Source organism: Corylus avellana, chromosome 5, assembly GCF_965113065.1.
Source record: "Corylus avellana chromosome 5, dhCorAvel1.hap1.2, whole genome shotgun sequence".
NCBI classification, from domain to species: domain Eukaryota; kingdom Viridiplantae; phylum Streptophyta; class Magnoliopsida; order Fagales; family Betulaceae; genus Corylus; species Corylus avellana.
The window spans coordinates 30,938,652-30,965,417 of NC_142494.1; the positions used below are offsets into that span (position 1 = coordinate 30,938,652).

At 36.8% G+C, this 26,766-nt stretch overlaps 4 protein-coding genes, 1 non-coding gene and 1 pseudogene across 9 annotated transcripts; 3 read left to right on the top strand and 3 right to left on the bottom strand.

The window, feature by feature from the left end:
- The first annotated feature begins 2,242 nt into the window (after positions 1–2,242).
- Positions 2,243–4,807, top strand: LOC132182438 (Galactose oxidase/kelch repeat superfamily protein). Of its 3 annotated transcripts, none has more exons than XM_059595679.2 (2): positions 2,243–2,628; positions 3,330–4,807. In XM_059595679.2, the coding sequence occupies exon 2, from the start codon at positions 3,363–3,365 to the stop codon at positions 4,575–4,577; it is 1,215 nt and encodes a 404-aa protein (XP_059451662.2). In that variant the 5' UTR covers positions 2,243–2,628; positions 3,330–3,362; the 3' UTR covers positions 4,578–4,807. The 3 variants fall into 3 exon arrangements, with proteins under 3 accessions (XP_059451662.2, XP_059451663.2, XP_059451664.2); XM_059595680.2 differs by having other exon boundaries at positions 3,344–4,807; XM_059595681.2 differs by having other exon boundaries at positions 3,372–4,807.
- A 430-nt stretch (positions 4,808–5,237) lies between these two features.
- Positions 5,238–8,038, bottom strand: LOC132180659 (large ribosomal subunit protein uL22y-like; annotated as a pseudogene). Its single transcript, XR_015912161.1, has 7 exons — positions 7,945–8,038; positions 7,796–7,832; positions 7,452–7,496; positions 6,605–6,831; positions 6,412–6,514; positions 6,213–6,280; positions 5,238–5,542 (listed from the first exon to the last, which is right to left on the bottom strand). The product of XR_015912161.1 is annotated as a large ribosomal subunit protein uL22y-like (transcript).
- Positions 8,039–8,649: 611 nt separating this feature from the next.
- On the top strand, positions 8,650–11,607 carry LOC132180658 (SWIB/MDM2 domain superfamily protein). 2 transcript variants are annotated; one of them, XM_059593556.2, is made up of 3 exons: positions 8,650–8,811; positions 9,157–10,928; positions 11,226–11,607. In XM_059593556.2, exons 2-3 carry the CDS (start codon positions 9,349–9,351, stop codon positions 11,296–11,298), a joined length of 1,653 nt encoding a protein of 550 aa, XP_059449539.1. In that variant the 5' UTR covers positions 8,650–8,811; positions 9,157–9,348; the 3' UTR covers positions 11,299–11,607. The 2 variants fall into 2 exon arrangements, with proteins under 2 accessions (XP_059449539.1, XP_059449538.1); XM_059593555.2 differs by having other exon boundaries at positions 8,650–10,928.
- Positions 11,608–11,789: 182 nt separating this feature from the next.
- Positions 11,790–11,861, bottom strand: TRNAP-UGG (transfer RNA proline (anticodon UGG)). The gene has a single exon. It is a non-coding gene; the product is annotated as a tRNA-Pro (tRNA).
- Positions 11,862–14,619: 2,758 nt separating this feature from the next.
- Positions 14,620–19,897, top strand: LOC132182638 (P-loop containing nucleoside triphosphate hydrolases superfamily protein). Its single transcript, XM_059595940.2, has 13 exons — positions 14,620–15,011; positions 15,537–15,675; positions 15,789–16,151; positions 16,588–16,826; positions 17,286–17,413; positions 17,521–17,639; positions 17,722–17,814; positions 18,073–18,174; positions 18,435–18,537; positions 19,055–19,138; positions 19,221–19,316; positions 19,422–19,549; positions 19,640–19,897. The coding sequence occupies exons 1-13, from the start codon at positions 14,656–14,658 to the stop codon at positions 19,739–19,741; spliced, it is 2,052 nt and encodes a 683-aa protein (XP_059451923.2). The 5' UTR covers positions 14,620–14,655; the 3' UTR covers positions 19,742–19,897.
- A 650-nt stretch (positions 19,898–20,547) lies between these two features.
- Positions 20,548–22,407, bottom strand: LOC132182457 (cytochrome P450 94B3). The gene has a single exon (XM_059595709.2). It carries the CDS (start codon positions 22,361–22,363, stop codon positions 20,792–20,794), a length of 1,572 nt encoding a protein of 523 aa, XP_059451692.2. The 5' UTR covers positions 22,364–22,407; the 3' UTR covers positions 20,548–20,791.
- Between the last annotated feature and the right edge of the window lie 4,359 nt (positions 22,408–26,766).

Below are 26,766 nucleotides of genomic sequence, written 5' to 3' on the forward strand. Positions count from 1 at the left end.
ACGGAGGTACCAAGTGAGTTTATTTACTTACCACATGTACCATTTGTAATACTTTTAAAAACTCATGTGGCTATTTAATTTTGGTACAAATCATAGGTATTGAAAATGTATTTAACCCTAAAAAAAAATTTGGGCTGGAAATTTTTTTTTCAATACAATCTATTAAACATATATTTGTCCTTAAAATATATAATTTTTGCATATATTTTTAATTTCAAACCCCTCCATGTCCAGCCAGTCATATGGGTACCTTTCCACCATGTCACGGATGAGAAACCTTTTTCAAAAGGGTGAAAACGAAGTAGTAAACATTTTTGTTTTATATGTTTTGTGGGAGTGCGTGTGGGAGCTTTGGATTGTGATCCAATTAGTCTTGCTTCTATTTTACCTTCTGAAGCCATGGAAAGTGGGGGCTTAGGAGAGAGCCATTAATTGTTTTGTTCTAAGGTGACCTTTGTAATTATCTAATTAAAGTAATTACATAATTTTTTTTTACATGTCCGCATAAAGGGTAGAAAAAGAGATTCGAACTAGTGATTTCTTCTTCATGACGCATGATTCTCACCTGATTGATCTACCCTCATTTGAACAAAAATGAATCATTTAAAATAAAAGGATAAAATTGTCGTTTTACATTTTAAAGACAATTTTGCCCTTTTATTTTAAATAACTTACTATCCAAATTCCTAGGGACAGGACCTCGATTTTGAAAATTTTCATTAAACTCTATCCTAAATTTGACCTATTATTCAGGCTTTTGACCTCTCAAAGAAAAATCTTAATTCTATCCTTGCATTAATGAGTATGAATGAGTGTTTCCGGATATACACAATTGAAAGGAGAATTTAATAAAAAAAGAAAAAAAGAAAAAGAAAAGATATTGTGAAAAAAAAAAAAAAATTTCAAAAACTAATTTCAGGCAATTTCATTTATCACGTAGCCACGTCCGTACTACGTAGGTGTTAAATAAGTCAGTTTTCCAGAAAAAATGGTCGGGTACGTACCGAGTTTACAACAGACAGACATCTACAAAAAAAGATTTTGTTTAAATTGCTTTCTTAAATACTGCTTTTGTTTTGTCTATCTATATTTAATTGGTTCTTTAATGAAATTGGTGGTAACAGAGATGCTAACTTGACTTATATAGAAGTGAATTAACAGTATATCCTTAACAAGTTAGCCATTAATTAATTATTTTATTAAATATAGATTATCACGTCATTTTGTAAATAATTTTGTAGTAAAAGTTGTACTAGCTTAGTAACACTCAATTTATATATATCTTGGTCCAAGAAAAATATCAAAAATAAAATATGTTCTTGTTTTGGATTTTTTTTTTTTTTTTTTAAAAAAAAAGCCCGTTCTTGTGTAATATTCTTATTTATATATGTACATATTTTTTGTGTAATATTGCGAGATTAAGGATGTGATCTTGATGATAAATAAACTGACAAATGGAATGATTCTCTAGCTTTTATCATGGCTCATGACCTTCAAGATTCAAAGTCCAAATATATATTTGCTATGCAATATAGAAATTTAATGTTTGTAAGTGTTTACCATAGATTTATTAAGAAAAAAATATTTGGATTCAAATTCAGCTACAAATTCCATGAGTGAGGAGAGAAAAAAAAAGAAGGAAAGTTTCGAGGTGATTTAAAAGAATTTGGATTCGGATCGGGTGTAATAACCTAATCACCAATCTAGCTCAGTCGTTTAAAATTGATAAACTCAAATCGCAACATTAAATAAGCGCCACAGTTTGTAGTGATAAGACAGTTTATATGAGAATCATATCTATTAAATAATAATATTAATTTAATAGACTAAATTAGAGCAATTTCTTTCAATCTAACAATTGGAATAAAACTTTTGTCTTTTTTCACGCTTGTCATCCACTGCTTATTTATAAATATGGGCATTCATCCTTTTTAATCACACTTTTTAACTTTAATTAATATATAGAAAGCAAACCATATGAAAAAAAATTGTGCAGAGAGTAAAGCCATATTATAATTCAAAGGGTAAAGATATAAACTTCTAGAGATAACAATGAATATTACATATATAATTCTAGAGACTTTGGGGACCGTAGTAATAATAATGATAATGATAATAATAATAATAATAATAATAATAAAAAATAAATAATGAGATCATGAAGAGATTCACTCTTTGGGTGCCTGGCTCTGGCACTGCTGGTGCGGGTGGTGATGTTAATGGTAAATAAAAGGCTTTGGTTTTTTCTGCATATTATAATCCCAGAGACAACGCGCACACTAAATTAAGCAAAAAAATAAAGAAACAGCAGACAAGATGGCTCTTCCAACTTGATGCAAGCTCTTTCTTTTCTTTCTTTCCTTGTTTGTTCAGTATATACTAACTTCACTACCACCAAAAATCTCTCTGCGCTTCAATGGCGTATCTTTCACTGTTTTTATATCTGCTTCTTCTTCTCTCTACTTTTTTCTCTCTCCCAACTTCTCCTCCTAAGGTTTGCTGTACTACGCTTCCTTACAAGTGTACGTAAGTCCTAGAAACTCGGGACGACCCGGCTCCTCTTCTTCTTTGCTTTCTTAATCCTCCCCACCCTTTACTGCTTCCTTTGACTTGACTTAGACGTCCCTGGTACGTCTCTTTATCTCTTTCCCTCTTTCTCTGTGCCTCTGTACACTATATATGTACTTGTTTGTACATGGGTTTGTTGTATATCATCATCATTTCTGAGAGCCCGTTTTGCCTGCCTGTCTTTGGCTTTTGATGTATGCATATACGCTGGTTTGTTTTTTTTTTTTTTTCTCAAAGTTTCAAGGGTGTTAACTGTTCACTGTTAATCAGATTGATCTTACATGGGTTCTAATCTGAGTAATTAGTTCTTTATTTTTTGTATTTATTATGTTTTAGTCATATTATAATTATGGCATCCCATTGAAGTTATGTATTTTGATCCGACTTTCTGAACTGGGTTTCTTTTTTTCTTTTAAGTATATTGATATTGAAATATTTCACTCATTTACCATAAATCCTGACAAACCCATAACATAAACACCAAAAATGTTACAATGGAGGAAAAAGTTTCTCTGGGGTCTTGTGCTTATTTCTTTGTATCTTGATGAATCCATGAGAGAAATTGTTTTTCTGTGTATATCTGTTAATTTGTAAAACCTGCACAGATTGTTGATCAGTCCATGACATAAGATTTGTTTTATGGTCTCAATCTGTCATCTAATTAGATGTATTTTTAGGCCAAATTTTTATGATTTATTCATATTGGTAATAGGATCGCTGATTATCATTTCCTTAGATTTTGTTATTTCTTTCAATTACAGAGAGTTTTTTACAGTTTAATAGAGTTCTGTTCCATGTCCAAGGGAAAAGAAATAGAGGGTGAAGAAGAAAGAGAAGATATGTGTGGCAATGACAGTGAGGTTCGTAGTAAGAAACGGCTTCTTGCCAGGGACTCTGGTGCTAGCATTTGCATTTATGCTAATAGTTCCTCAGGTGGAGAACCTCAGGATGCAGATTATTCCGTTGCTTCGCTGAGTGATGAGTTAGAGGCTCTGATCTTGGCCAGGGTTCCCAGATCAGAATACTGGAAGTTCTCTTTTGTGAGCAGAAGGTTTCTCTCTCTTGTGAAGAGTGGTGAGGTATATAAGATTAGAAGGGCAGTTGGGTTTAAAGAAGCTTCTGTTTTCATGCTGGCTATTGGGGAGAAGAGTTGGTGGGCATTTGACAGGCAATTCAGGTGTTGCAGGAAGCTTCCAATCTTGCCATCAGACTTCTGCTTTTCAACTGGGGATAAGGAGTCAGTTTGTGCAGGGACTCATCTGATTGTTTCAGGGAAAGAAATTGATGGTGTTGTTATTTGGAGATATGAATTGGCATCGAACAAATGGTTTAAGGGTCCTTTTATGGTCAATCCAAGGTGTTTGTTTGCATCAGCCACCTGCGGCACCTCTGCTTTTGTAGCTGGTGGCATTGGAATGGAGAGTGAAGAGAGAGTCTTGAGTTCAGCTGAGAAATATGATCCAGAGACCAAATCATGGGAACTTCTTCCAATGATGCACCAGAGGAGGAAGCTTTGCTCGGGCTGTTACATGGATAACAAGTTCTATGTGATTGGAGGGATGGATGAGAATGGGAATGGTCTAACCTGTGGGGAAGCATTTGATGAGCAGGAAAACACATGGAAATTGATCCCAGAGATGTTGAAAGATGCCCCCGTCACAACTTCTCAATCTCCACCTCTTGTTGCAGTTGCCAACAATGAGCTCTACTCGCTTGAAGCTTCCTCAAACGAGCTGAAGGTCTACTTGAAGAGGAGCAATTCATGGAAGATTTTAGGACCAGCCCCAGTAAGAGCTGATTTTAATAAAGGATGGGGCATAGCATTCAAGTCTCTGGGTGATGAGCTTCTTGTCATGGGCGCATCGTCGGTTGCTTGTGCCGGCCGTGGCATGGCTGTATACACTTGCTGCCCGCATCCACAGGCTGATGAATTACAGTGGAGGGCTCTTGACTGTGGCACTAGCCAGCTCAGCCACTTTATTTGGAATTGCTCTGTCATGGTAGCCTGAATGCTCAAATCTGAAGCAGTGGCTCTTGAGTTGTTTGATGTGAGTGAGTGTCTGAATCAGGGTTTCCTTTTTTTTTTGGTTTTTGTCTGAGTTTGCTGTAATTTCCTTTTGTATTACATAAGTGTTCCTTGTCCCCTCCAAACTTTGTGATGATGACATAAGGGTCATTTGACAAAGCTTGCTGATTTTATCTTTTGCTTCTGTCTCCCGTATGAGCTCCTTTTTTTTTTTTTTGGGGTGATTTGATCTTTAGAAGTTATAAGTTTACAATTCAGGCAGGAAAACAGAGAGGGCAATGTGGGATCCATCTGCCCTAACCCATCCGAGGTGCAAGGCCTACCTGCCAACCCAGCATAGTGGGCTTAGTGGTAGAGGCACTGAATACTCATAACAGCACATCAATCTGTAAGATACATGTAAAAATTATAATACTCATAACAGCACTCAATAGGACAGGGCTGGTGAAAACTCCAAGATCAATTTATTTATTTGTTTGTTCTTCGTGTCCGGAGGAGTCCGTTGACTCCCACTACCAAATGGTCCAAATTTATCTTATTCATTGGCATCCACCAAAGAAGATTAAAACTATAGCAACTAGCAAGTATGTCGACCTTACGGCTTACACAAAGCACCTAAAGATCAGCCTGTCCCATCATAAAAACATTCATTATCATTGCTTCGCAATTCTCCGAGAGCAGCAAATACATTCTAGTGCGCTGGTTCTAATGCACTGAGATTGTACAAGGAACCACAAATTTATATCAATCAAAAGTTGAAGACACCTCTATGAACGTCTCCTTGAACATTACATTCCTCTAAAAATCCAAATAAAAATTTAAAAAAAAAAAAAAAAAAAAACAAAAGATTAATAATGAAAATTCCCCTAGCCACCACATTCAAGAAGAAGCACCACTGCGTAGAGCTTGAGCATTCTTAGTTTTCCTAGGAGCCAACTGTGTTTCAGGCTGCAAACCAACAAAAGCAATGAGCTGGAAACTGTAAATTTGCTTGATAGTAAGAGCAAGATTAAGCACCAGTCTGTCCAATTACAGAAGTTTCAACTCATTATCAAGGAAAAATTAAATAAAATCATATTCTTCGGTTAGAATGATGGCACAATCCATTTTGATCTAGATAAAATCAATTAATGAAAGCAATTTTAGTCAATCTTAACTTCGTTAACCATAACCCAAAAATATGCTGCATTAGTTCCATATTGGGTGGGGGGTCGCACTTGGCAAGACTCGACCTGAGCATACCCAGCCAAACCAAGCCGCCAGGTCAGCTCCTGGCTTGGATCAGCTCAGGGGTTGGTATTTTTTCTTGTATTTCCAACCGGGTTGGGTTGGAAATCGGTAACACACTTCAAGAAAATCAGTTAACAAACCCAATAATTTAATAAGAAAAAAAAAGGGGGTGGTATATTTAATGAAAGATGGTATATAACTTGAATGAATCTTTTGAGGGGCACTTAATCACTCTATCAATAAATTAAATGATCATATCATAACATTTTATCCTTTTTAATTGGAAAATAGAAAAATAAAACCACTCAAAAAGTATCTTAATTATGCCCTGCATCTGGTTTTCCTCTACATTTCAACTTTCAATAATAGACAATGAATTTTCAATTACCTCCTTCTTGACTGGCTCTTCCTTTTCAGACAAGATCAACTCAATATGGCAGGGAGATGACATATAGGCTGCATAAGGAATAAGAGAATAATATTAAGAAAAAACCCATGAGCCCACCCACTTCCCCAAGCCTCTTCCTTTTTTTTTTACAGAAGAAAAAGAAAGCAAAAAAAGAAGGAAAAGGAAAAAATAAACTCACGATTGATTCTCCCATGAGCACAGTAGGTTCGGCGCCTCTGTTTCTGGGCTTGGTTCACCTGGATGTGAGATATATACATAGAATCCACATCCAGACCTTTCACCTACATATGAGGTCAACCGATAACTTTTGCACATGGTCTAAAGATGCCAGATCAAACCAAGAATGGAAAACCAGCTATAATGAAACATACTTCTGCATTACTCTCAGCATTCTTGAGCAAATCAAGAATAAATTTAGCAGATTTAAAAGGCCAGCATCCTTGACCGTTTGAATGGCGGTTCTTTGCCTGAGCAGTTCAACCAACACCACAACAAAAGCGTCGGAAGGGAATGGCTTGTTTGTGGGCCATAACATCTTCTAGATACCTTTTGGCCTTTGCTAAAGCCAGCTTCCAAATAGCATGGGCTGTCTGTCTCTCTTGTGTTCTGGGAATCAATAGGCGAGTTAGAGCAAGAATGATGTCAAGCACATTAAACCAAAATATAAATATATCAAAACTGCCACTTGATAGCAACAAATACATTTGATTATCATTGAAAAAAAAAATTCATCCTAGAGTCATTACACTTGACCAAAAAGTTCTGTGCAACCTTTAAGGGCAAAAACACTTGCACAAAGAATAAGATATGAAATCTATACACAGACAAAAGTTGCAACAATCATATCATATATATAAATATCTGCTAACTAGCTTCCTTCCCATGAAAACTATGAAAGGGAAACTCTTTGAATTTCTACGTTGTGTTTTATCAGGATATTTTATTCCCACCAACAGAATCCACGAATGTTGCCATCATTTGAAGATGCTGTTACAAAGAACCACCACATCAGTTGAGCCCATTTGCAATTGATTTCCCTGACATCTCCTAGGAGACATGTTCATATAGGGAGCAGAACCCTTCCTTGTCCATCACGTTTTACAATCCATACAAAATTACGCACCCATTTACACGAATTCCAATATCAAAATGTGAAACGGTGCAAAAACCCCTTTTTTCATTTGAACCGGAAAAATGCACACTTTAACTTGGACAAACATACCTTGAAATGAACTCTCAGATCCGAGCCCCGGGCCTTGCAGGCTGCAACAATAGCACCAAGAAACTCAAACGTCACACTCCATTCCACATCCATACATGTGTTTGTGTGAGTGTGACTAAATTTCAAAAATTAGCTCTCATTACATAAAATATTCAAACGCCCACAATCTGAGCAAAAATGGCAGTAACTAACACATAAATCCCAGTTTCAATTACACAAAGTATTCAAACACCCACAATCTGAACAAAAATGACAGTAACTAACACATAATCCTAATTGTTAATGAGCATTAATAGTGTTAGATTTTGTAATAGGATATGTATGAAATTGAAACACTTACACTTGGTGGGATTTTCAGGCTCCCTCGAATACTTCACCTACAAGGCTACAATACATACAACATTTGAAACTATATCAAGTCAAATGAACAGTATATATATATATATGGATGAATATGTATTCTAAGCATTGAGGAAGAGATTAAGCTACCATTGTTATTGGTTTTGATGGGCATTGAGCTTTCTGGGTCAAAGAGCGTGATGTATAACGCGATCACGATGGATGGAGTGAAACCCTAACTGGGTTCTAGGGTTTAGGCTTAACTCTTGACCGAGAGCCAAGAGCGGAAACGTGGGCTGGGCTTTTCGTTGAGAAAGACCCATTGTGTAGGTTTATGGGTCGGATCCTGGCTTGAAAGTTTTCGCACTAGTTGGAAATTTTAAATAAAAACCTTGTGAAGAGATTTCTCATAAATTATATTTATTTTTTTGTTTGTTGTAATAGATAAAGTATTCAAAATTTCATATTTTCTTTGTATTTAATGAGTTTTACCTCAATTAATGTATCTAAGATTTAAGATGTTTTAATTATTTTTTTATGCTATCTAGAAGAAAAAGGGCATAAAATTAGAGATTTTAGATTATAGTTTATCATAGTTTGAGTAATTTTGGATTAGAGGGTAAGAAATTAAATCATAAACCATAAATAAAAATATATTTCTAAGAAAAAAAAGATTTATTTGGTAAAAAAATGTGAAAAATTCTATTCAAGTTTGACAATTTTTTTCTTTTAAGAATTCGTTTTTGAGTTATTAACTTGAATGACCACATGGGTCGGACTGTCATGTGGATGGATGTAAGGCTGAACCCGACTCGATAGTATATGGGACTTTTTTTTTTTTTGAACTCTTTTCCCATCAAAGTTCACTTTTTTCGCACAATTTTCCTTCTAGGAAAGCAAGAAAGAAAGAAACGAAAGGGTGCCAAACAAACCCACAAGCAAAGTACCATCGCTTCCTCTTCGGTCTCAGGTGGAGGGAAGCAGAAGCAGCGAGCAAGCCTCAATTACTGACAACGTGTAAGAATTCTATAACCCTATTTTCTCAGTCCCTTCGACTCTGTCTCTCAATTCCTTTAAAGCTCAAAGGTTCTCACTGTTTTATTTCATTTCCGTCGCTTCCCAATCTGATACGGACATTTCATGCACGTTCAAAATCTGGGTCTCCCTCAAAATTTCCCATTTTTGCACACCCACTCTTAATTTTTTATCACTTTTCTCAAATACTTGGTATGCGTGCCAAGGATTAGGGTTTTCTCAAAACTACCCTGGTCTGTACATCTACTACTTCTCTTGCAAAATTATGGGGTTTAAAGGTTTTGGTGCCTACCCTTTTGGTCTAATGCTTTAATTTGGCTCTCGAAGGTTTGGATGTTTAAGGGAATTTGATCCTTCTGGTGTTGCTGGGTTTTGGGGGGTGTTTTTTGAAATTAGCTTGGGCTTACATTTCTCACTGGGGTTTAGGTTTGATTTATGTAATTTGAGGCTATGAATAGAGAGAGTTAGGATTTTTCTGTTTTTAGATTTTTCTGGTTGGATTAAATACATTAGATAGCGATGTCTGTGAACAATAATAATCCACCTAAGAGCCTTGGGGCCTCATCCTCGCCCTTTGGCAATGCCGGTATGCCCACAAACCCTTCGTTTACACAATCACAAGCTCAAGCGCAAATTGGGGCTGCCTTTCAAAATCAGTATCAGCTGTCCCAAGCGCAGGCTATTGCACAGGCGCAGTCGAAGGCTGCTGCGGCCCATGCCCAAGCTCAAGCTCAAGCGCAAGCAGCTCATGCCCAAGCAGCTCATGCCCAAGCTCAAGCCCAATTCCAAGCTCAGTTACAAGCTCAAGGGCTGTCGCTCAACCAGGGCCATGCAACGGGCATTGGTAATTTGGGTGCATCTTCACCCTCCATGTCAACGCCTGGTAATTTGGGTGTCAAGCGGATGCCCCAAAAACCTCCAATCCGCCCTCTTGTTGGTTCCCCTATGAACACAGTTTCCCCATTGAAAGCAATGGAACTGTCAGCTCGGAGAAAGAAGCAGAAGCTTCCTGAGAAGCAGCTACAAGATAAAGTGGCATCAATTCTGCCCGAGTCTGCTCTGTATACCCAGCTTCTTGAGTTTGAGGCTCGTGTTGATGCTGCTCTTTCAAGAAAGAAAGTTGACATTCAGGAGGCCCTTAAAAACCCTTCTTGTGTGCAGAAAACCCTTCGAATTTATGTTTTCAACACTTTTGCAAATCAGATTCGCTCCATTCCAAAGAAGCCAAATGCCGAGCCCCCTACTTGGACACTTAAGATTGTTGGGAGGATCTTAGAAGATGGGGTGGATCCTGATCAGCCTGGAGTGGTCCAAAAGTCGAACCCCTTATACCCAAAGTTCTCATCTTTCTTCAAGAGAGTGACCATTTCCTTGGACCAGAGACTATATCCAGAAAATCCTTTGATTATTTGGGAGAACGCTCGATCCCCTGCACCTCATGAGGGCTTTGAGGTAAAGAGGAAAGGGGATAAAGAATTTAGTGCAAACATACGGTTGGAAATGAACTATGTGCCTGAGAAGTTCAAGCTTTCACCAGCTTTGATGGAGGTTCTTGGTATTGAGGTTGATACCCGACCGAGAATAATAGCTGCAATCTGGCATTATGTAAAGGCTAGAAAGTTGCAGAACCCGAATGACCCTGCTTTCTTTAATTGTGATCCACCTCTTCAAAGAGTTTTTGGGGAAGAGAGGATGAAATTCACCATGGTTTCTCAGAAGATATCTCAGCATTTGTTTCCTCCACAGCCTATACATTTGGAGCATAAGATCAAGCTTTCAGGGAATAGTCCTTCTGGAACTGCATGTTATGATGTGTTGGTTGATGTGCCTTTTCCAATTCAGAGGGAATTGTCTGCTCTATTGGCCAATGCGGAGAAGAACAAAGAAATTGACACTTGTGATGAAGCAATATGTACTGCTATAAGAAAAATTCATGAGCACCGTCGGAGGCGGTCATTCTTCCTTGGGTTCAGTCAATCACCAGTGGAATTCATCAATGCGTTAATTGAATCTCAAAGCAAGGATTTGAAGCTTGTAGCTGGAGAAGCAAGTCGTAATGCTGAAAAAGAGCGGCGGTCAGATTTCTTCAACCAACCATGGTAAGCTAATCCAAATTGAATTTGCTTTTGTTGGATTGATGCAATACTCGTGGCTCATAGCCTACGAACACTTGTTCTTACTAGCCACTGATGTGCATCACTGACATGAGGGTCGATATGTGAGATTTTATCTTTTTACAGTTCAAGTTTATTCAATGTTATTTTGGCTTTGATCCAATATCCATACAATTGATTACAAAATCATATATGTGATCAAGTGCTCATTAAGAGCTGCAACATTTTGTTAATCCTTCATAAGAGTGCGCTCATTCTGTTTGTGTTTGGTAATTCTTACAGGGTTGAAGATGCCGTTATACGTTATTTGAATCGCAAGCCTGTTGCAGGAAGTGATGCTCCTGGAAGCACATAAGGAGGAGATTGCTTAGCTGTTGATGGGTCATGTGTTTACCATTCGTTTTGCTCAACAGCTGAAGATTTTTTCCATTATAGAAGAAGCATCACATGTAGATTGCTCTATTGTTGGTTGGAGTAGGAGCTGCTTGCTTGTAAAAATAGACAAAATGCCCCGTAGCTTGTTTTCGCACTAATTGTTCTTGTTATGCTGCTGTTTAGGCTTGATGAACAAATATAATGTTAGAAATGATGTATTCTTTGCTGCTTTGGACTTCCTGTTTTGGTTAATTTCTGCCATCAATGACGATAAAAGCATTTGCACACACAGATCTGTTTGATTCTCTACTATTTTAAGAAGGAAAGCTTCCCAATGCTAAAGGGGATGGCTTGTCTTCATGATTGGGGGAGCGCTTGCTGCTGAGTGCTGACGCTATTTGTATTACCGCTGACTAGCTGAGGGTTTTTGGTGAAAAAATGTTTAATGAAAATAAGATAATATTACATTGAGGGGCATTCCGAGAATCGAACTCGGGACCTCTCGCACCCAAAGCGAGAATCATACCACTAGACCAAATGCCCTCTTGCGATATTGATTCGGATAGAATATATATGATAACTATACATCAATTTTCTGTCTCCTAACCTTACTTAAATCAGCTTCCAAAAAAAGTCAAAATTTATTTATTTATTTATTTTTAAAAAGGCATAAATACATTATTTTTAAATGGGATATTTATCTCGATTATGCCATGAGTGATTTATGTTCACACGTCTGAAAGAAAGCATCTCAACTATGTATATATATAAAAGCCAGTACGGCTTATATGTGTGGTGCATAGGGTGTAAAAAATTATTGGAGAACCGGAATCGGAAGTGGGAAACCAGAAAACTGGGGACCTCGGTTCCAATCCTAGTTTTGGGCACCCAGTAAAAACCAAGAAACCGGAATCGGGTGCATTTATATATAATAATAATTTTTTAAATATTTTATACATATATTAAATTAATATACAAAAGAGCCAATGCCTCTATAACAATGATTTTTCTTTGATGGGGCCAAATTATTATTTTGCCCTTTGGTATTAAGCTCACCTAGTTTAATTAGTAAGGAAATAATGAATTTGATTTGAGGTCATTTTGTCTTTTAATACACAAAGGTAAGGAAATAATGAATTTGAATTAGTTTGACCGGGTTTTTTGGTATTTCACCTCACTTACTTTTTGTATGATGGTGTAGATTTACAGTTAGGCCTTATTCTTTCTTTGTCATAGTTAAATTAAGAGGGTTATTTGTGTCTTCTCATCATTTCTATTTTCCTTCTTCTTCTTTTTTTTTCTTTTTTTTCTTTTTTTTCTTCCTCTTCATCCTCCGAGAGCCTCCTCTCTCTCCTCATTTTTTCCTTTTCCATTTTCTTCTCTTCTCCCTCTTCTTTTCATTTTCTGAAATGAAACCTTATGATTTTTTCATGAGGTTTAATTTCATAAAACAATTTTTTCATGTGGTTTCAAAAAAAATAATAATAATAATTAAAAAAAAAAACGGTTACCGAACTGGGTAAAAACTGTAACCGGTTGGTAACTGGGACCCGGTTCCCAGTTTTGGCCAAAAACTAAGAAGTCGGACCAAGTTGACACCCCTAGTGGTGCATTTGCTCTTAAATATTTTAATGCATACTTCCCACAATTGTAAGATCAAACCCATCAAGTTGAATAATATTGAGCATGAAATGGAGCTAGCGACCCCTCAAGGCCCACACAACAGACGCGTTGAAACCATAAAAAATCCACCAAATCAATAGTATTTTATGTTTAGGCCGTCTGTTAATGTTTTTATTTTAAAAATAAAAAACAAAATACATAAAGCAAAATTTTTAACAAATGGAGCCTACAACATTTATACAAGACCCTTACAAATTAACATACCAATCACGTGACATTTATCATATCAGCCACATATGTCATGCCAACCCTAAATTCAACACAACCATTACCATAGCACTCTCTTCCATTTTGAGATATTGTCACTTCGATCATCAACATTGTACTACCACATCGCATGGGTCTTCATCGCCAAAGATCCTCGATCTAGTAGAGGGCGGGTCTCTATGACCTATTGATGAGGAAGAAAAGATTGAATGGTTGGCATCGTCAATGTGAATGCGAAGGAAGCGATATATGCAGTGATGTAGTTAGCATCATCAATGTGGGTGCCATATAGATTGTCACGTTAATTTAATAGCTATATAGGTAAATAACAAGTGAACCACCATCTCAATTTATAAGGAGTATGTAATAAAAACTATACTATCATAGCAACACTCATACTTAAAACCATATTAAGTGTGAACAAGGGTACTCGTATAGCAGTATGAGGAGTTTGTAGTGTACCATTCCTCAAATTTTAGGTATGAAAAAAGGTTCTTATATCAATAAGAACAAAAAACATAATTATTCTTTTTTCCATATTGTATGCTATTTTTTGCTCAATAATTAGTTATTAATTAAAGAGACCATTAGTAAAAGAGTGCATATTCTGTGTGTGGTCATGGTATAAAGGGGTGAGTTTGTGCCACTAATCAGAAAGTGACACATAAGCAAACTACACCAAACAAGTTTAGAAAAAAAAAAAACTTGTTTACACTTGATTATATCAGCTATAAGAAAAAAAAATACTTAAAAAATTAATTTTTTAAAAAATTAGAAGTTGGGGTGGGGGTAGCCGCACTATGGGGTGGCTCACGCAGCCACTCCAAGGTCATCTGAGGTGGCCGCGTGCCACCCTAGAAGTGGTCAGGGTGGCTCAACGGCCACCCTTAGCAACCCCTATGGGCCGGTGCTCCTCCCACTTGGAGTGGCTGCCGCTCTTCTATTATTATTATTATTATTATTTTTAACCGAAAGAAGATGAACTAATATGATAGTTTGTTCTCATTTTAATTTTTTGTTCTAAGCTAAGTTGTAGCTTCTGAGTGGTGGGACAAAACAAAGGTTTTGTGACATGACAACTCTTATTAAAAAGGAAAATGTTTAGTGTTCTTTTAGTGTTATCTTAACTGTGATGTGACTTTTAAAATTATAAATAAATGTCAATAATGATAATCTCAAATTCAACAGTAATTTTAAAAGTCACATCACAGTTGGAAGAACATTAAAAGAACACAAGAAGAACACATAGTATTTCCCTATTAAAAAATTATACGGAAAATTTCTTAAAAAAAAAAATCCAAAAGATTAACGGCAATGGCTATCTCGTAATTTACGTGACACTTGGGTGCGAGTACAAAAGCTCCGAGTATTACTCAAGTGAAGCTCATTTTCGAAGCGAGAACCCGCCGAGTCACACACAGAGAGCGCAAAAACCAAAACACACAAAATGGCGGGAAACGAAGAGTCGAACCAAATTTCATCTTCACCTCCATCGCCATCGCCATCTACTTCTTCTTCTTCGAGAGCGAAGATGGAGGAACAACAATCAGAACCAAAAGAGACGTGCTGGAGAAAGCAAGTGGACCAGAACATAAAGCGGCTCCACTCGCTGCTCTTCGGCGCCGAGCTCGCGCTAGAGCGGCGCGACCCCTCGGCGGCTCGGATCCTCGGCCTTCGCCTCATCGGCTTCCTCGACTCCCAATCTCGATCCGACGTCGACGAGGCCTTCATTTACCCTATCCGCCGCGAAGCAGCCGCGAAGGTCGACGTGGCTCACCGTTCCCTCGCTCCAGAGTCGGATCGGTAACCGATATTTTTGTCCTCCATCATTAGCTTGATTAATCGAATGTGATCGACCTCGTTAAGCTTATGAATATTTGAAATTTTGCGATTAACACTTGCTTTACTTCAATACCTTTTGTTCGTTTTCTTATCTGGTGTTTAAGCTTATAATTGGACTCACTGAGCTTATCAAGTGTGAATTTGCTTGGAAATTTTTTGTGATTTGAGCTTGAATTTACGCTGAAGCTAACCTTGTCGTTCTTTTTTTTTTTAAAAAAAAAAATTTAATTTTGGTTAATTGGATAAATGTACGCTAGAAACCTAGAAATTACGCCTAGGACTGAATGCAAGGCGAGTTGTACTTGGACCTTGTGTAACCAAGAAATTACGTTAGTATAGAAGCCGTGCCTGGTTAATGAACCGATTCTGAATAGGCGATACAATATGGTATCAAAATTTCGAGGATGAATGGTTTTGATGTCGTGTCGAATACTCTTCTTCTTCCTTGTCGTAGTTGTGATTATTTTGTCTGTTGTCTTTGTTCAGCCGAGCATTTGAGCAAGCAAAGAAAGCTCCGGGTCGCATCTTTGGAATGGGAGGAGAGATTGACGTTGAGAAGATTAAGCAGTCGAAGTACTTTCGATCTCTTCTTCAGCAGTCTAATGGAAAAACAGTGAATGATTTGGTATTATTATTTTACTGGCAGATTTGAGCTGTTTGTATGCTGATTGTAGACTAAATCATTTAATAGAGTAACCTATTTGGTTTTAAATTTTTTGCCTTCTGTTTGTCATTCAGGGAGGTCAAATGGAGAGACGGGACAGGTTGAGTAGCAAGGCTTCAAAATTCATAACACAATCAAAGTCGACATCCAACATCACAAGGGCCAGTAATGGCTTATACAAGAGTTTTTTGACCTCCAAAAGTAACAACTCTGATGATTGCATTGTTGTTGAAAAGCCTCATGCAAAAGGTCATGGTGCCTTATCTTCTCCAAAATTTGAAGAGGAAGAAAGAGCTTACGGAAATAGTGTAGGGGCAAAACGTGCACACTTGGAAATTTGTAGCCCCAGGATAGATAATGCAAGGTCACCATCTAGCAATGAAGAAGCTAACCCTGATGCTTCTGGCATTGGGTTTGTTACTGCTCGAGCAAAATTGGTATGCATTTTACTGCCAGTCAACACAGTCACTGATATGTCTATTGTTGTTAAATCAAGCCTCCAAAAAGGAGGATCCTTGTTTGAATATGCATACAAGCAAAAAAAATTTACACGTGTTTCTCCCGGTTTATATACATACTGTGCATGCATGATGTTACTGGTAAATGCAGTAGGGTTGAGTACATATTCTGAAGTACAAACAGCTCTATAGTTTATGCACTCTCCATGTACAGGGAAGTTTGTTTAAAGAGAAAGTAGTGAACTTCAGGTTTGAGTTATGAGTAGTTTCTTGAAAGTTTTGCTTTGGAAATATCTTTTACTTGCTAATCTTTGTATAAAAATGATCTTATTGGAACTTACATATTTTTCTCTATCGTTTTCCTTGCATTTTTCTCATATGTGGAAATGCTGATCATATTGTCTCTTTGTCACAGGAAATGGATGCACGGCAAAGACGCGGGTTGGCAGGGTCACCAAGTGCTTCTGTCTCCCCACAAAGTGAAAACAATTTTTCCAGTAGAGGGCATGGTGTGAAATCATATGGTTTTTCGCGCCGTGGAGTCCGTGGTAATTTTGTACCCCCTATCAAATCCAATGGGGGCAATGTTGGGAATGTGACTTCACGAATTGCTGGAAAGTGTGATGATGCATTAGATGACTCAACAAAGAGATGGTGAGTGGTATAACCATGATATTATAAATGCAGTCTAAAGCTTATCCTTGTATATTCCCAACATCTTCTTATGCTTTAGGTTCTATAATAAGTTCTAAGTAACTGGTCTCCGAAAGGTGTTTGAACCATCTCTCTGCTTTTTCACTAGAATAAGTTACAACAAGCCAGTGACTACATGTGCCAGGACAGTTGCCCTTATATGGTGGTTTTAGGATCAAGCCCCACCATTTTCTTTTTGATTAATCCATATCTAGTGTTGGCGTTCTGATATTTTAATCTGCACCTAAAAGGGTTTTAGCAAGGATATTGGAAGTTGATGCTTTCCAAGTGTTGTAAGTTGTTTGGTGCAGGGTATCCTGAATTTAATTTCTTAGGAGTTACCACTTCCCCCCCTCCCGGTTTTGGTTTAGAGTAATTATATACATTGATTTGCTAATGTGTTTTATGATTTGTCTTTAGTTTGGAGATGCTATGTGGCCCTGATGGTGAGCTTCCCGAAAAATTAAGAAATTTGGAGCCCCGTCTTATTGAACATATTAGTAATGAGATTATGGACAGGGATCCTAATGTTCGTTGGGATGATATTGGTAAATTTAGATGTTTCGAACTTCATTTGATGTTTCAATTTGAAGGCAATTTAATTTGCTCTCTGTGACTGGTTCATATTTACTCTCATTTCCTGTCAATATTGTAGCTGGTTTGGAGCATGCTAAAAAATGTGTGACTGAAATGGTCATATGGCCTCTATTACGTCCTGACATTTTTAAAGGTTGTCGTTCTCCTGGAAGAGGTCTTCTTCTTTTTGGTCCACCTGTAAGTGCTGAATCCAATTAAACAGGTACATTTTGTAAATGTAAATGGCTTATAATCTATATGAGTGACTGTCATGTTTTAGGGAACAGGAAAAACAATGATTGGGAAAGCCATAGCTGGAGAGGCAAAAGCAACCTTTTTCTACATATCTGCCAGTTCATTAACAAGCAAGTGGGTATGTGTTATTTTTGTTAGCTTAGGCATGGTCATGGTTCAGTGAACAAATTTCTCTGATTTTGTTCTGGGAATATGCCATGATAGACAGAACTTGAGATACATTACTATAATTATAATTAGATTCTTATAGTAATCTTGATTTTCCTTATTTCTGAATTATTTACATAATCAATGTTGAAATCATGTTATTTACAGTTATATTGTCCTTTGTAGAGGATACTTTTTGGATATCTAACATTTTGACTGGTGGCTGTAGATCGGTGAGGGTGAAAAGCTAGTAAGAGCCCTTTTTGGAGTTGCCTGTTGTCGTCAGCCGGCTGTGATTTTTGTTGATGAAATCGATTCGCTTCTTTCTCAGGTAAGGTATGTTCTTGCCCTTTAGACAGTCATAGAAGTTCAGTCATGTAGGTGAATAACTTTGGTTTAGTTGCTTTTGGTTAATCCTGGACCTTGGAAGGTGCTCCCTATACATGAAGGTTCATCACATGCAATTTATCAGTATACACTTCGAGGACTGTACTTATGGTTATCTGAATGAGTAGTACAAGTTTGTGATTACCTCAATCACTATTCCTTGCTTGTAATTACATTTTGGTGATAAATGTTTTGTGATTGCAGCGTAAGTCAGAAGGTGAACACGAATCAAGTAGACGGCTTAAAACACAGTTCCTGATTGAAATGGAAGGCTTTGACAGTGGCAGTGAGCAGATTCTGCTAATAGGTAACTTGTTGAACACCTGAATTCAATTATCTCATTTTTAATGCTGTTTCTAAATTAAGTGAAGGTTTCTTAAAATCCGTAGTTTACATTTGAGAAACTTAGTTTATTTCTGCATACTTAACTTTAATTCAATGTTTCATTTTGTTTTGTTTTGCCGAGTAATTCAAATGTTTTATTAGCTTGCTAATATTTTCCTTTTCCAATGGTTAGTACTGAACTAATCAAACTATATGAGCTATACAGCCGGCCCCATGATACCATGTTTTGGGGCTTAATTGTACCATTTTCAGTTTGGTGGGGCTTAAGGTGAAAAATAAAAAGGAAAAAAGGGAATAATCAGAAAGTTAGGACATTCAAAAAAAAAAAAGGACTTCATTCAAACATGATTGGGTGCCATGTGTCAAATGCCACATCAGCATAATTTTTTTTTTTTGGGACTAACTAGTCTCAATTCTCTATTACACAATATTTTTATGGCAATTGTATTGTCAATTTTACTAAGGGTTACTTTTTCCAGGAGCAACAAATCGACCACAAGAACTTGATGAAGCAGCACGGCGGCGACTTACCAAGAGACTCTATATCCCTTTACCTTCATCAGGTGCAATTTATAATTCTCAGCTCTTTTACTGTTGATGAAAGCTATGGTTTTGTGGCTAAGCAGCTGTTAATTGTCAATGAAGAAGCAAGAGCCTGGATTATACGTAATCTCCTAGAGAAGGACGGACTATTCAAACTCTCAAATGAGGAAATTGATACCATTTGCAATATGACTGAAGGTATCTACTCTACTACATACTATACAGGCTAAATTCATTTGGTTGTCGAAGTAGTTTCCAATCTGATTGTGTGAGGTTTCCTTGCTTGACAATTTTCTTTTACAGGATATTCAGGGTCAGACATGAAAAACCTAGTGAAGGATGCTTCTATGGGTCCACTTAGAGAAGCTCTAACACAAGGCATGGAAATTACAAAGCTAAAAAAGGAGGATATGCGGCCAGTAATCCTTCAGGTAAGAAAAAGAACCATGCATAACCCATAAAAACGTTTGGTATATTTCTTCTGCTGAGTTGTTTGAGATTGTTTTGCCCATTTCATATAGGACTTCGAGAATGCATTGCAAGAGGTAAGGCCCTCAGTTTCCTTGAATGAACTTGGTACATATGAAAAATGGAACAAGCAATTTGGAAGCTTAACACTCTAGCGTGAGTTTGATTAATGCAATGGGGAAAGAAACTTACAGCTTGTAAGCAGGCAGTTGGTGGTACGTAATCAATATCCATTGACCTGTATCTTGAGATTTGAGATCTGATCAATTCACATTGCAGTTTACTTTATCACAATAATGGTCGTAATTTTACTTGATTGCACGACCAACGAAGAGGGATATTAGTTTAATCAGATATAGTTTCTCGTTAATTAATTTATGAAAAAATCAAATTCAGCCCCTAGTTTTTTCATGCAATTTCAATTTAGCCCCTAAGTTTTTAATTTTAACAATTACTTCTTTAAGTTTTCATATGGTTTCAAATAGGTCTCTACATTAACTTAGTGCCCAATTAATTAATGGCATGCTATACTAGACCAATCAATTAATGCTAAGTGGTTCTTAGCTTGATACATCATGTGTCAATTGTAGGTGTCATGGGACACAATTACTTTAAATTATAAATTTACTATAAATAAAAAAAGTAAAATCTTTTTTTTTTTTTACAAAAAAAAAGGTGGCATGCCAACTTTGTTTTGATGTGACATACCGTTAATTGATTGGAAGGTAAGTTGACGAAAGAACCTATTTGAAATTAGAGAAAAACATAAGGATCTAATTATCAAAATTGAAAATTCAAGAATTAAAATTGCATGAAAACCTAAGGACTATAGGGAACAAAACATAGGTTTGCCGCTGCTAACTACTATTATTTATATACTACTCTCCCCACCCCACTCCTTTCTTTCCCCCTAATAAAAGAACCATAACTTGTGAAGTAATCGTTTAAAACAAGACTTCAATAGTCTGACAGATCTAGAATAAATTAAACACTGCTCATGCCTTCACAAGCACATGTGCACCAATTGAATGGCTCGTAATTTTGGACTATATTGGATAATCCATGATTGATGATATACAAAGAGCACTAAATGATTGTGGTACATATTAATCTTCCTTGTATTTATAATACAAATGAGGTAGAGTTGCATGTTACAGCCCAACAAATCTTATGTCATGACCATTGACTTCTACTAATTTATTTGTTTATTTTTTGTATTGATAATTTAGTGAGTTTCTTTGGTTTACCTCATTGAGCCCCTCTCTCTTGCGCACCAAAACCTTTAACCCGCCAGCCATGTGAGCCGTCAGGAGTGGTACGAAGACCGGCGGGTCCGAACCCACTGGTCTAATTTCGAACCGCCTAAGAATGGAAGCCACAACATACCTCATTTGAACAAAAGCCATCTCCTTCCCGAGACACACCCTTGGACCGGCCTGAAAAATTGGGAATTTGTAGGAGCATACCTTCTTCAGTGCTCCTCTCTCCTTGTCCGGCTCGAGAAACCATCTGTCCGGATTGAACTCAAACCGGTCCTTGCCCCACAATGCTTCCATTCTCCCCATCCCGTAAGGGAAGTAAGTCAACCTATCTCCTGCCCTGACAGGAGTACCATCCGGCAATAAGTCGTCGGCTATAGCATGCTTGGAGTCCCAAGCTATAGGTGGGTAGAGTCTCATGGACTCATAAAGGCATGCTTTCAACAATCTCAACTCCTTCAGTGATTCGTACTCCAACTTTTCCACTCTCACAAATTCTATCTCCTTCACCAGCTCTTGCTCTATATTGGGATGACAGGAAAGCAACCAGAAGAGCCATGTCATTGCTGCTGAAGTTGTGTCCTTCCCTGCCATGATGAAGTTTATCACCATGTCTTTTATAACCTCGTTGTCATGGCGGCCGGCTGATAGTAACCGAGATAGGAGATCTGATCCACTGCAAACCTCACCTTGATCAATCTTTTTCTTTCTATTATGAATTATACCAGTGACATAGGCATGGACTTCTTCAACAGCATCCTTTAGTATTCGCTCAGATCCCACCCCAAGCCATCTTTTGATCTTCCAAACAAAGAAAAGAGGTGCAGCTCCACGCCTTGCACATACCTCTGACGCCATGTCAAAAGCTTTTGCAAGGGGAGAAATGGGTAGGGAAGGATCTAAGCAAAACTCATCAATCCCCAAGGAAACCTTGCAAATCAAATTGAATGCAAATCGCTTTAGCAACTCCTGCAAGTCAACCACTTCCTTCCTGGAAGCCAGGACCTCCAGTACTGGCAACAGCTGCTTTCCCACCTCTTCCTCCAATGCATTCATGACAAACTCTCGAAGGGACTTGGCGCTGAACTCATGGATGGCCAACTTCCGCTGGGTGCGCCATAGCTCTCCGTCCACATTGAATATACCACAGCCAAGAAAGTCCCCAAGGATTTCAGTGAAGAGCTTTCCTTTGGGGAAGTTGTTAAAGTTGGTTTTGAGCATGTACTCTACGTTCTCTGGATTTGCTGTGACTATGGTCCGCGTTGCACCAAACCTGTGTACCTCGATTGTGTTGGTTGCTGACTCCGTCAGTAGTTCAGTATACCAATCCAATAGATGGTTGCGATTCTTGTAGAAGGAAATCAAGCATCCAATAATAGGGTACGTTGTCGGGCCATTGCCGGAAAGTTTTCTAACCCGCCGGAATTCCCGTAAAATTACGTGAAACAAGTAGAGAACAATTGGTAACAACATAACGGTTAGGGGCTTCAGTGTACAGAGAGACATGAAGACTCCCATGTTAGCATGGAAATAAATGAAAACAAGAGTGAATGAGCCTTTTTATGCTTTTGGACTGCATACTTGCCAGTGACCGTTTTGTAAGTCCAAAAGTCATTTGGTGGGATTGTGAAAATTAAATATTTATATATATATATTAATTCCAAATGAAAGATTCAAATTTCTCAATTTTCTATTCGTCTGTTCAAGTTTGATGTGTCTTTAATTAATAAGAATAATGATATGTGCAATTGATAGGTACTTATCTATAGCCCAATTATGGAAGGAACATGCTATTCTAGACCTAGTATATTCATATAAGTTTTTCTCTTTTTTCTTTAGGTTTTCCCACGTGAAGGGTAGGTTCTAGAAAATGCTAAAGTCTTCTATTAATAAACTTTCATATTTTCGTAATACTATTTAGTAAATTGTTATATAACTATCATACAATTTAATGATGTGATAATAAAAATCAGTTTTTAAATTAATATTTTTTTTAAAAATAAAAATAAATGGTTAATTTTATTGTTATGTTACCTCATCGACTAAATATAGTTACTCCTCTTCAAAATGATGCGTTTCTTTCACCTTTAACACTGAGTACTACTCTATTATCGTACTAAAATTAGAGGAAAAAGGAATCTACACTACACAAGTACAAGACCTAGACCTAGTAGGGGTGTCAAAAATCACCGAAAAACCTGGAAACTGGGGTCCCGGTTCCGGTTCCGGTTTGAAAAATCCAAAAATCGGATACCCCGGTTCCGGTACCGGTTTTTGGTACCCGATTTTTACCGGGAATACCGGAACCGGGTTTCCATTTTATTTAATAATATATATATATTAATATTTTTTACACTTGGGTTTAGGTTTAGGGTAGTTTAAAAAATTAAATTTTTATTTTTAAGGCCCAAATAGGCAAAAACATTGATTTTTTAGGATTTTTGGACTTTTTTAGGTTTATTTTTTAATTATTTGGAGCAATCACAACAAAGTCTCTTTAATTTAGACAAAGAAACTAATAGATTTTTTAAAAAATTGGCCAACTTATGAAAAAAAAAAAAAAAGGCTTATTTTAGGCCCAATACCTAAAATAAGCCCCAAAACCAATTTTTTAAAAAAATCGGTTACTGGACCGGGTAAAACCGGAACCGGCCGGTAACCAGGACCCCGGTTAACCAGGGTCCCGGTTCCAGTTCCGGTTTCTCAAAATCGAGAACTGGGGTACCTCAGTTCCGGTTCCCGGTTTTGGCCAAAAATTGGAAAACTAGACTGGGTTGACACCCCTAAGACCTAGGTTTAGTTAAGAGATCAAGATCCTGACATTGTATCGGGAGAAATGATACACATATTCTTAAGTGTTCACTATTAAGCACTTACTCTTTGACATGCAGATAAGAATCATCATTAGATAAAAGACGTGATTAAAAATTATCAGTGAATTTTACATATACTTTAATTTATTATTTCATTTAATACTAATTTTAACTGACACATCAAAAAAATAAACATTTAGAAGTATGTATAATGTATCCACCTGTGCAATATCAGGATCTGAAATACAACTTGAAGCACTAGCAGCAGATATCCTATATATTATTCCCTTCCTTGTTTAGGAAAATTTTTTTAAAAAAAAACCACAAAATTGAAAAACCTACTCACATTAGATTCTCTACATTTAACTAACTATCAATGATTGCTACAATGTTTCTCAATATATAAGAAACCAAAAGTGATTCCTTATACATTTTAATATAAATATTTATCTTTCCTTTCTCATCTTTTATCTTTTTATCTTTAAAATGTAGTTTTGTACCTTAAACTTAATAAAATCAAAAGGAAGTTGATGCTCTATAAGCCAGTGAACCTCCTCCTCTACTTTATTTTCCTATCAACAAAAGTACCCTACAAATCTATTAATCTATAACTAGAACTTGACCTATCTGTCTCTAAGCAATACTGCCAATACCCACTGATTTACGGGCTGGGGTTAATAGGCAAAGTGCCCAAGGCTTGGCTGATAACTAAGCCTGTGTCATCTTGTGGAGCCTAGAAGAAATTATTGAGTATGCCCTCCAAATTTAACGCAATGTTTCAATCAAATCTGCTTCAACTCAATAAGACCGGTGTCTCGCAATGTGCACAATCTTCCAATCAATCACAATACCCCTCCACATAGCATCAATTTCTTTGTTTTTTCGTTTTTCCTGAGGCCGACCCCACGTTAAGGCCTACATTTTTGTTTTTAGTTTAGTTTAGTTTAGTTTTTTTTTTTTTTAAGCCACGTTAAGGCCTACTCGCTAACTCAAAACGTGACCAATTTCAACGGAATATTTAAAAGGAAATGTCTAATGGTCCATTAGGACCATTTGTCTCCCATGTGTGCACCACTAAATGTGATTATAATTATTTTACTTCTGTGAGTAGATGTTTTATTAAATCACTATATATTATAAAAGTTTAAATTAATAAATAGGACTAAATTTTTTTTATATTATCTACGAATCCAATACTTTTTTAACATAAAATTAGCGAGTTAGGGTTGAAGAGTCTAGCCCGTTTAATTAAATGTGCCAAGTTAAAGTTGGTCTATATATTCGTACCTCGATACAATCCAAACCTGTCACACGACATTTAAGGTTGACAATTTTGACATAACTTGCAAACTTGATACAAAATTAGCGGGTTATGGTTGAAGAATTTGACTATTGGTGAAAAGACGGTTATAGTTAACAGTTATTGGCTAAAACCGTTAATTGCAACCTCTGAGTCGATTAGTAAAATTTACTAACCGCCTAGGCGGTTGGCGAATCTTTAATAATAGATGGTTAGCGGTTAATAAAATGGTTAATAATCACTAATCGCTTTTTAAAAGAGAAAAATAGAAATTAAAAAAAAAAAACCAAAACGACATTGTTTAGCGGGCGGTTAATAATTGGCCGCAATTTCAGTTTTAGTTTTGACCAATTTAATTAAATGGGTCGAGTTACAATTGACATATATAGTAAATTTATACATATGCCTTGACACATCCCGAACTTGGTATGCAAACACAAAGAGTAATTCTAGAAATCTTTCTTGTGTCCCTCTAAGAATGATGTGGCTATTAAAATCACCATTTGATCAAATAAAAATCGGGGAATTTCAACATTCGGAAATGACCGGATAAGCAGGAGGAAGGGATCCAATAATAATCAATCACAAGCCTAATAGTGATTTTAATAGCTACACCATTCGTGGAGGGACTCAAAAATGACACAAGAAAGACTTGTAGCATTACCCCAAACACGAATTGTCACTCCTAGTTATAAGAACATTGAATTGAAACAAAAGATAAACTCAAGAGTTAAGTTCAAACGTATGCCCTTTATTATGATAGACTAAACTGATACGATATTAAATCATAACTAGTGACAAAAATTTAAACCAATAAAAAATTAAAAGTTTTAATAATTTAAATTTATATTCTAACACGTTGCGAACTAAAGGAACCATGCGATTTTAATATATGAAGAAAGTATTAAATTGATACCAATGGCATATTTAAAAAACATTGTCACGACGACTCTGCAGCAGAAGAAAGCTAAACAGATGGTTGATATGGAGCAATTTTTTTTTTTTTTTTTTGAGTGGAGGGTTGGAATAAAGGGTCCAAACAAGCCCTCCCACACTACTGCCAAGGCACAGGACAAATCCTGCTGCTGTTTTAGTGGGTCATCTCATTTGTAGCATGTGCGAGGTTATTGGACTATTGGAGAGGCAGACAGGCATGGGTGGTTGAGACTTGAGTGTACCCTGGGAAAGCGACGGCAATAAATCATCTACTGAGGCCGGTGGAAACACTTTGCAAGTTGGTGCAGTGCATTAAAAGAATGCTTGGTTATAATTGATTAACCAAAAGGCTGAGCATGCCATGCCATGCCATTGATCTTTTTTGAGAAACTTCTCTTGGTTCACATACAAGTCAATATTTCATCTATAAAATACTCAACCCCATTGGGAAGAGATTGGATAACGCCACAATGAGTGCGTTTGCCCCCACAATTTCGCTTCTAGATAGGCAAGAGTTTTTCTTGTGTCGAATACCAATCAATTTGTACCTACTAAAGATAGAATAAGCAATTGAGTTTGTCGGAGAATGCTGACGAGAGTTAACTTAGATGCTTAAATAAGCAAAATGTTCAGGAAATGAAAATAGAAAATGCCCAAGTACAAAGTTTCGAGTACGTGAAATATACTTCTGGTTAACAGACACATTTTAAAAACTGCAAATTTTAAAGTTTTTGTTTTTTTGAAAATCGTACAATCTCTTATAAATTTTATTAAACGCTTAACAATAATTAATTTTTTTTGTTTTTTATTAATTGCATTTTGAAATCGTTATTTTTCAAATAGACGCAATATGTCCTTTAGTTGAAAAAAGA

Coding starts and splice junctions, on each gene's coding strand:
- LOC132182438 (XM_059595679.2), top strand. CDS start 3,363: ATGTCCAAGGGAAAAGAAATAGAGGGTGAAGAAGAAAGAGAAGATATG.
- LOC132180658 (XM_059593555.2), top strand. CDS start 9,349: ATGTCTGTGAACAATAATAATCCACCTAAGAGCCTTGGGGCCTCATCC. Junction 10,929..11,225: donor GATTTCTTCAACCAACCATG/GTAAGCTAATCC, acceptor TAATTCTTACAG/GGTTGAAGATGCCGTTATAC.
- LOC132182457 (XM_059595709.2), bottom strand. CDS start 22,363: ATGGGAGTCTTCATGTCTCTCTGTACACTGAAGCCCCTAACCGTTATG.
- LOC132182638 (XM_059595940.2), top strand. CDS start 14,656: ATGGCGGGAAACGAAGAGTCGAACCAAATTTCATCTTCACCTCCATCG. Junction 18,538..19,054: donor TGAGCAGATTCTGCTAATAG/GTAACTTGTTGA, acceptor TACTTTTTCCAG/GAGCAACAAATCGACCACAA. Junction 19,550..19,639: donor TGCGGCCAGTAATCCTTCAG/GTAAGAAAAAGA, acceptor CATTTCATATAG/GACTTCGAGAATGCATTGCA.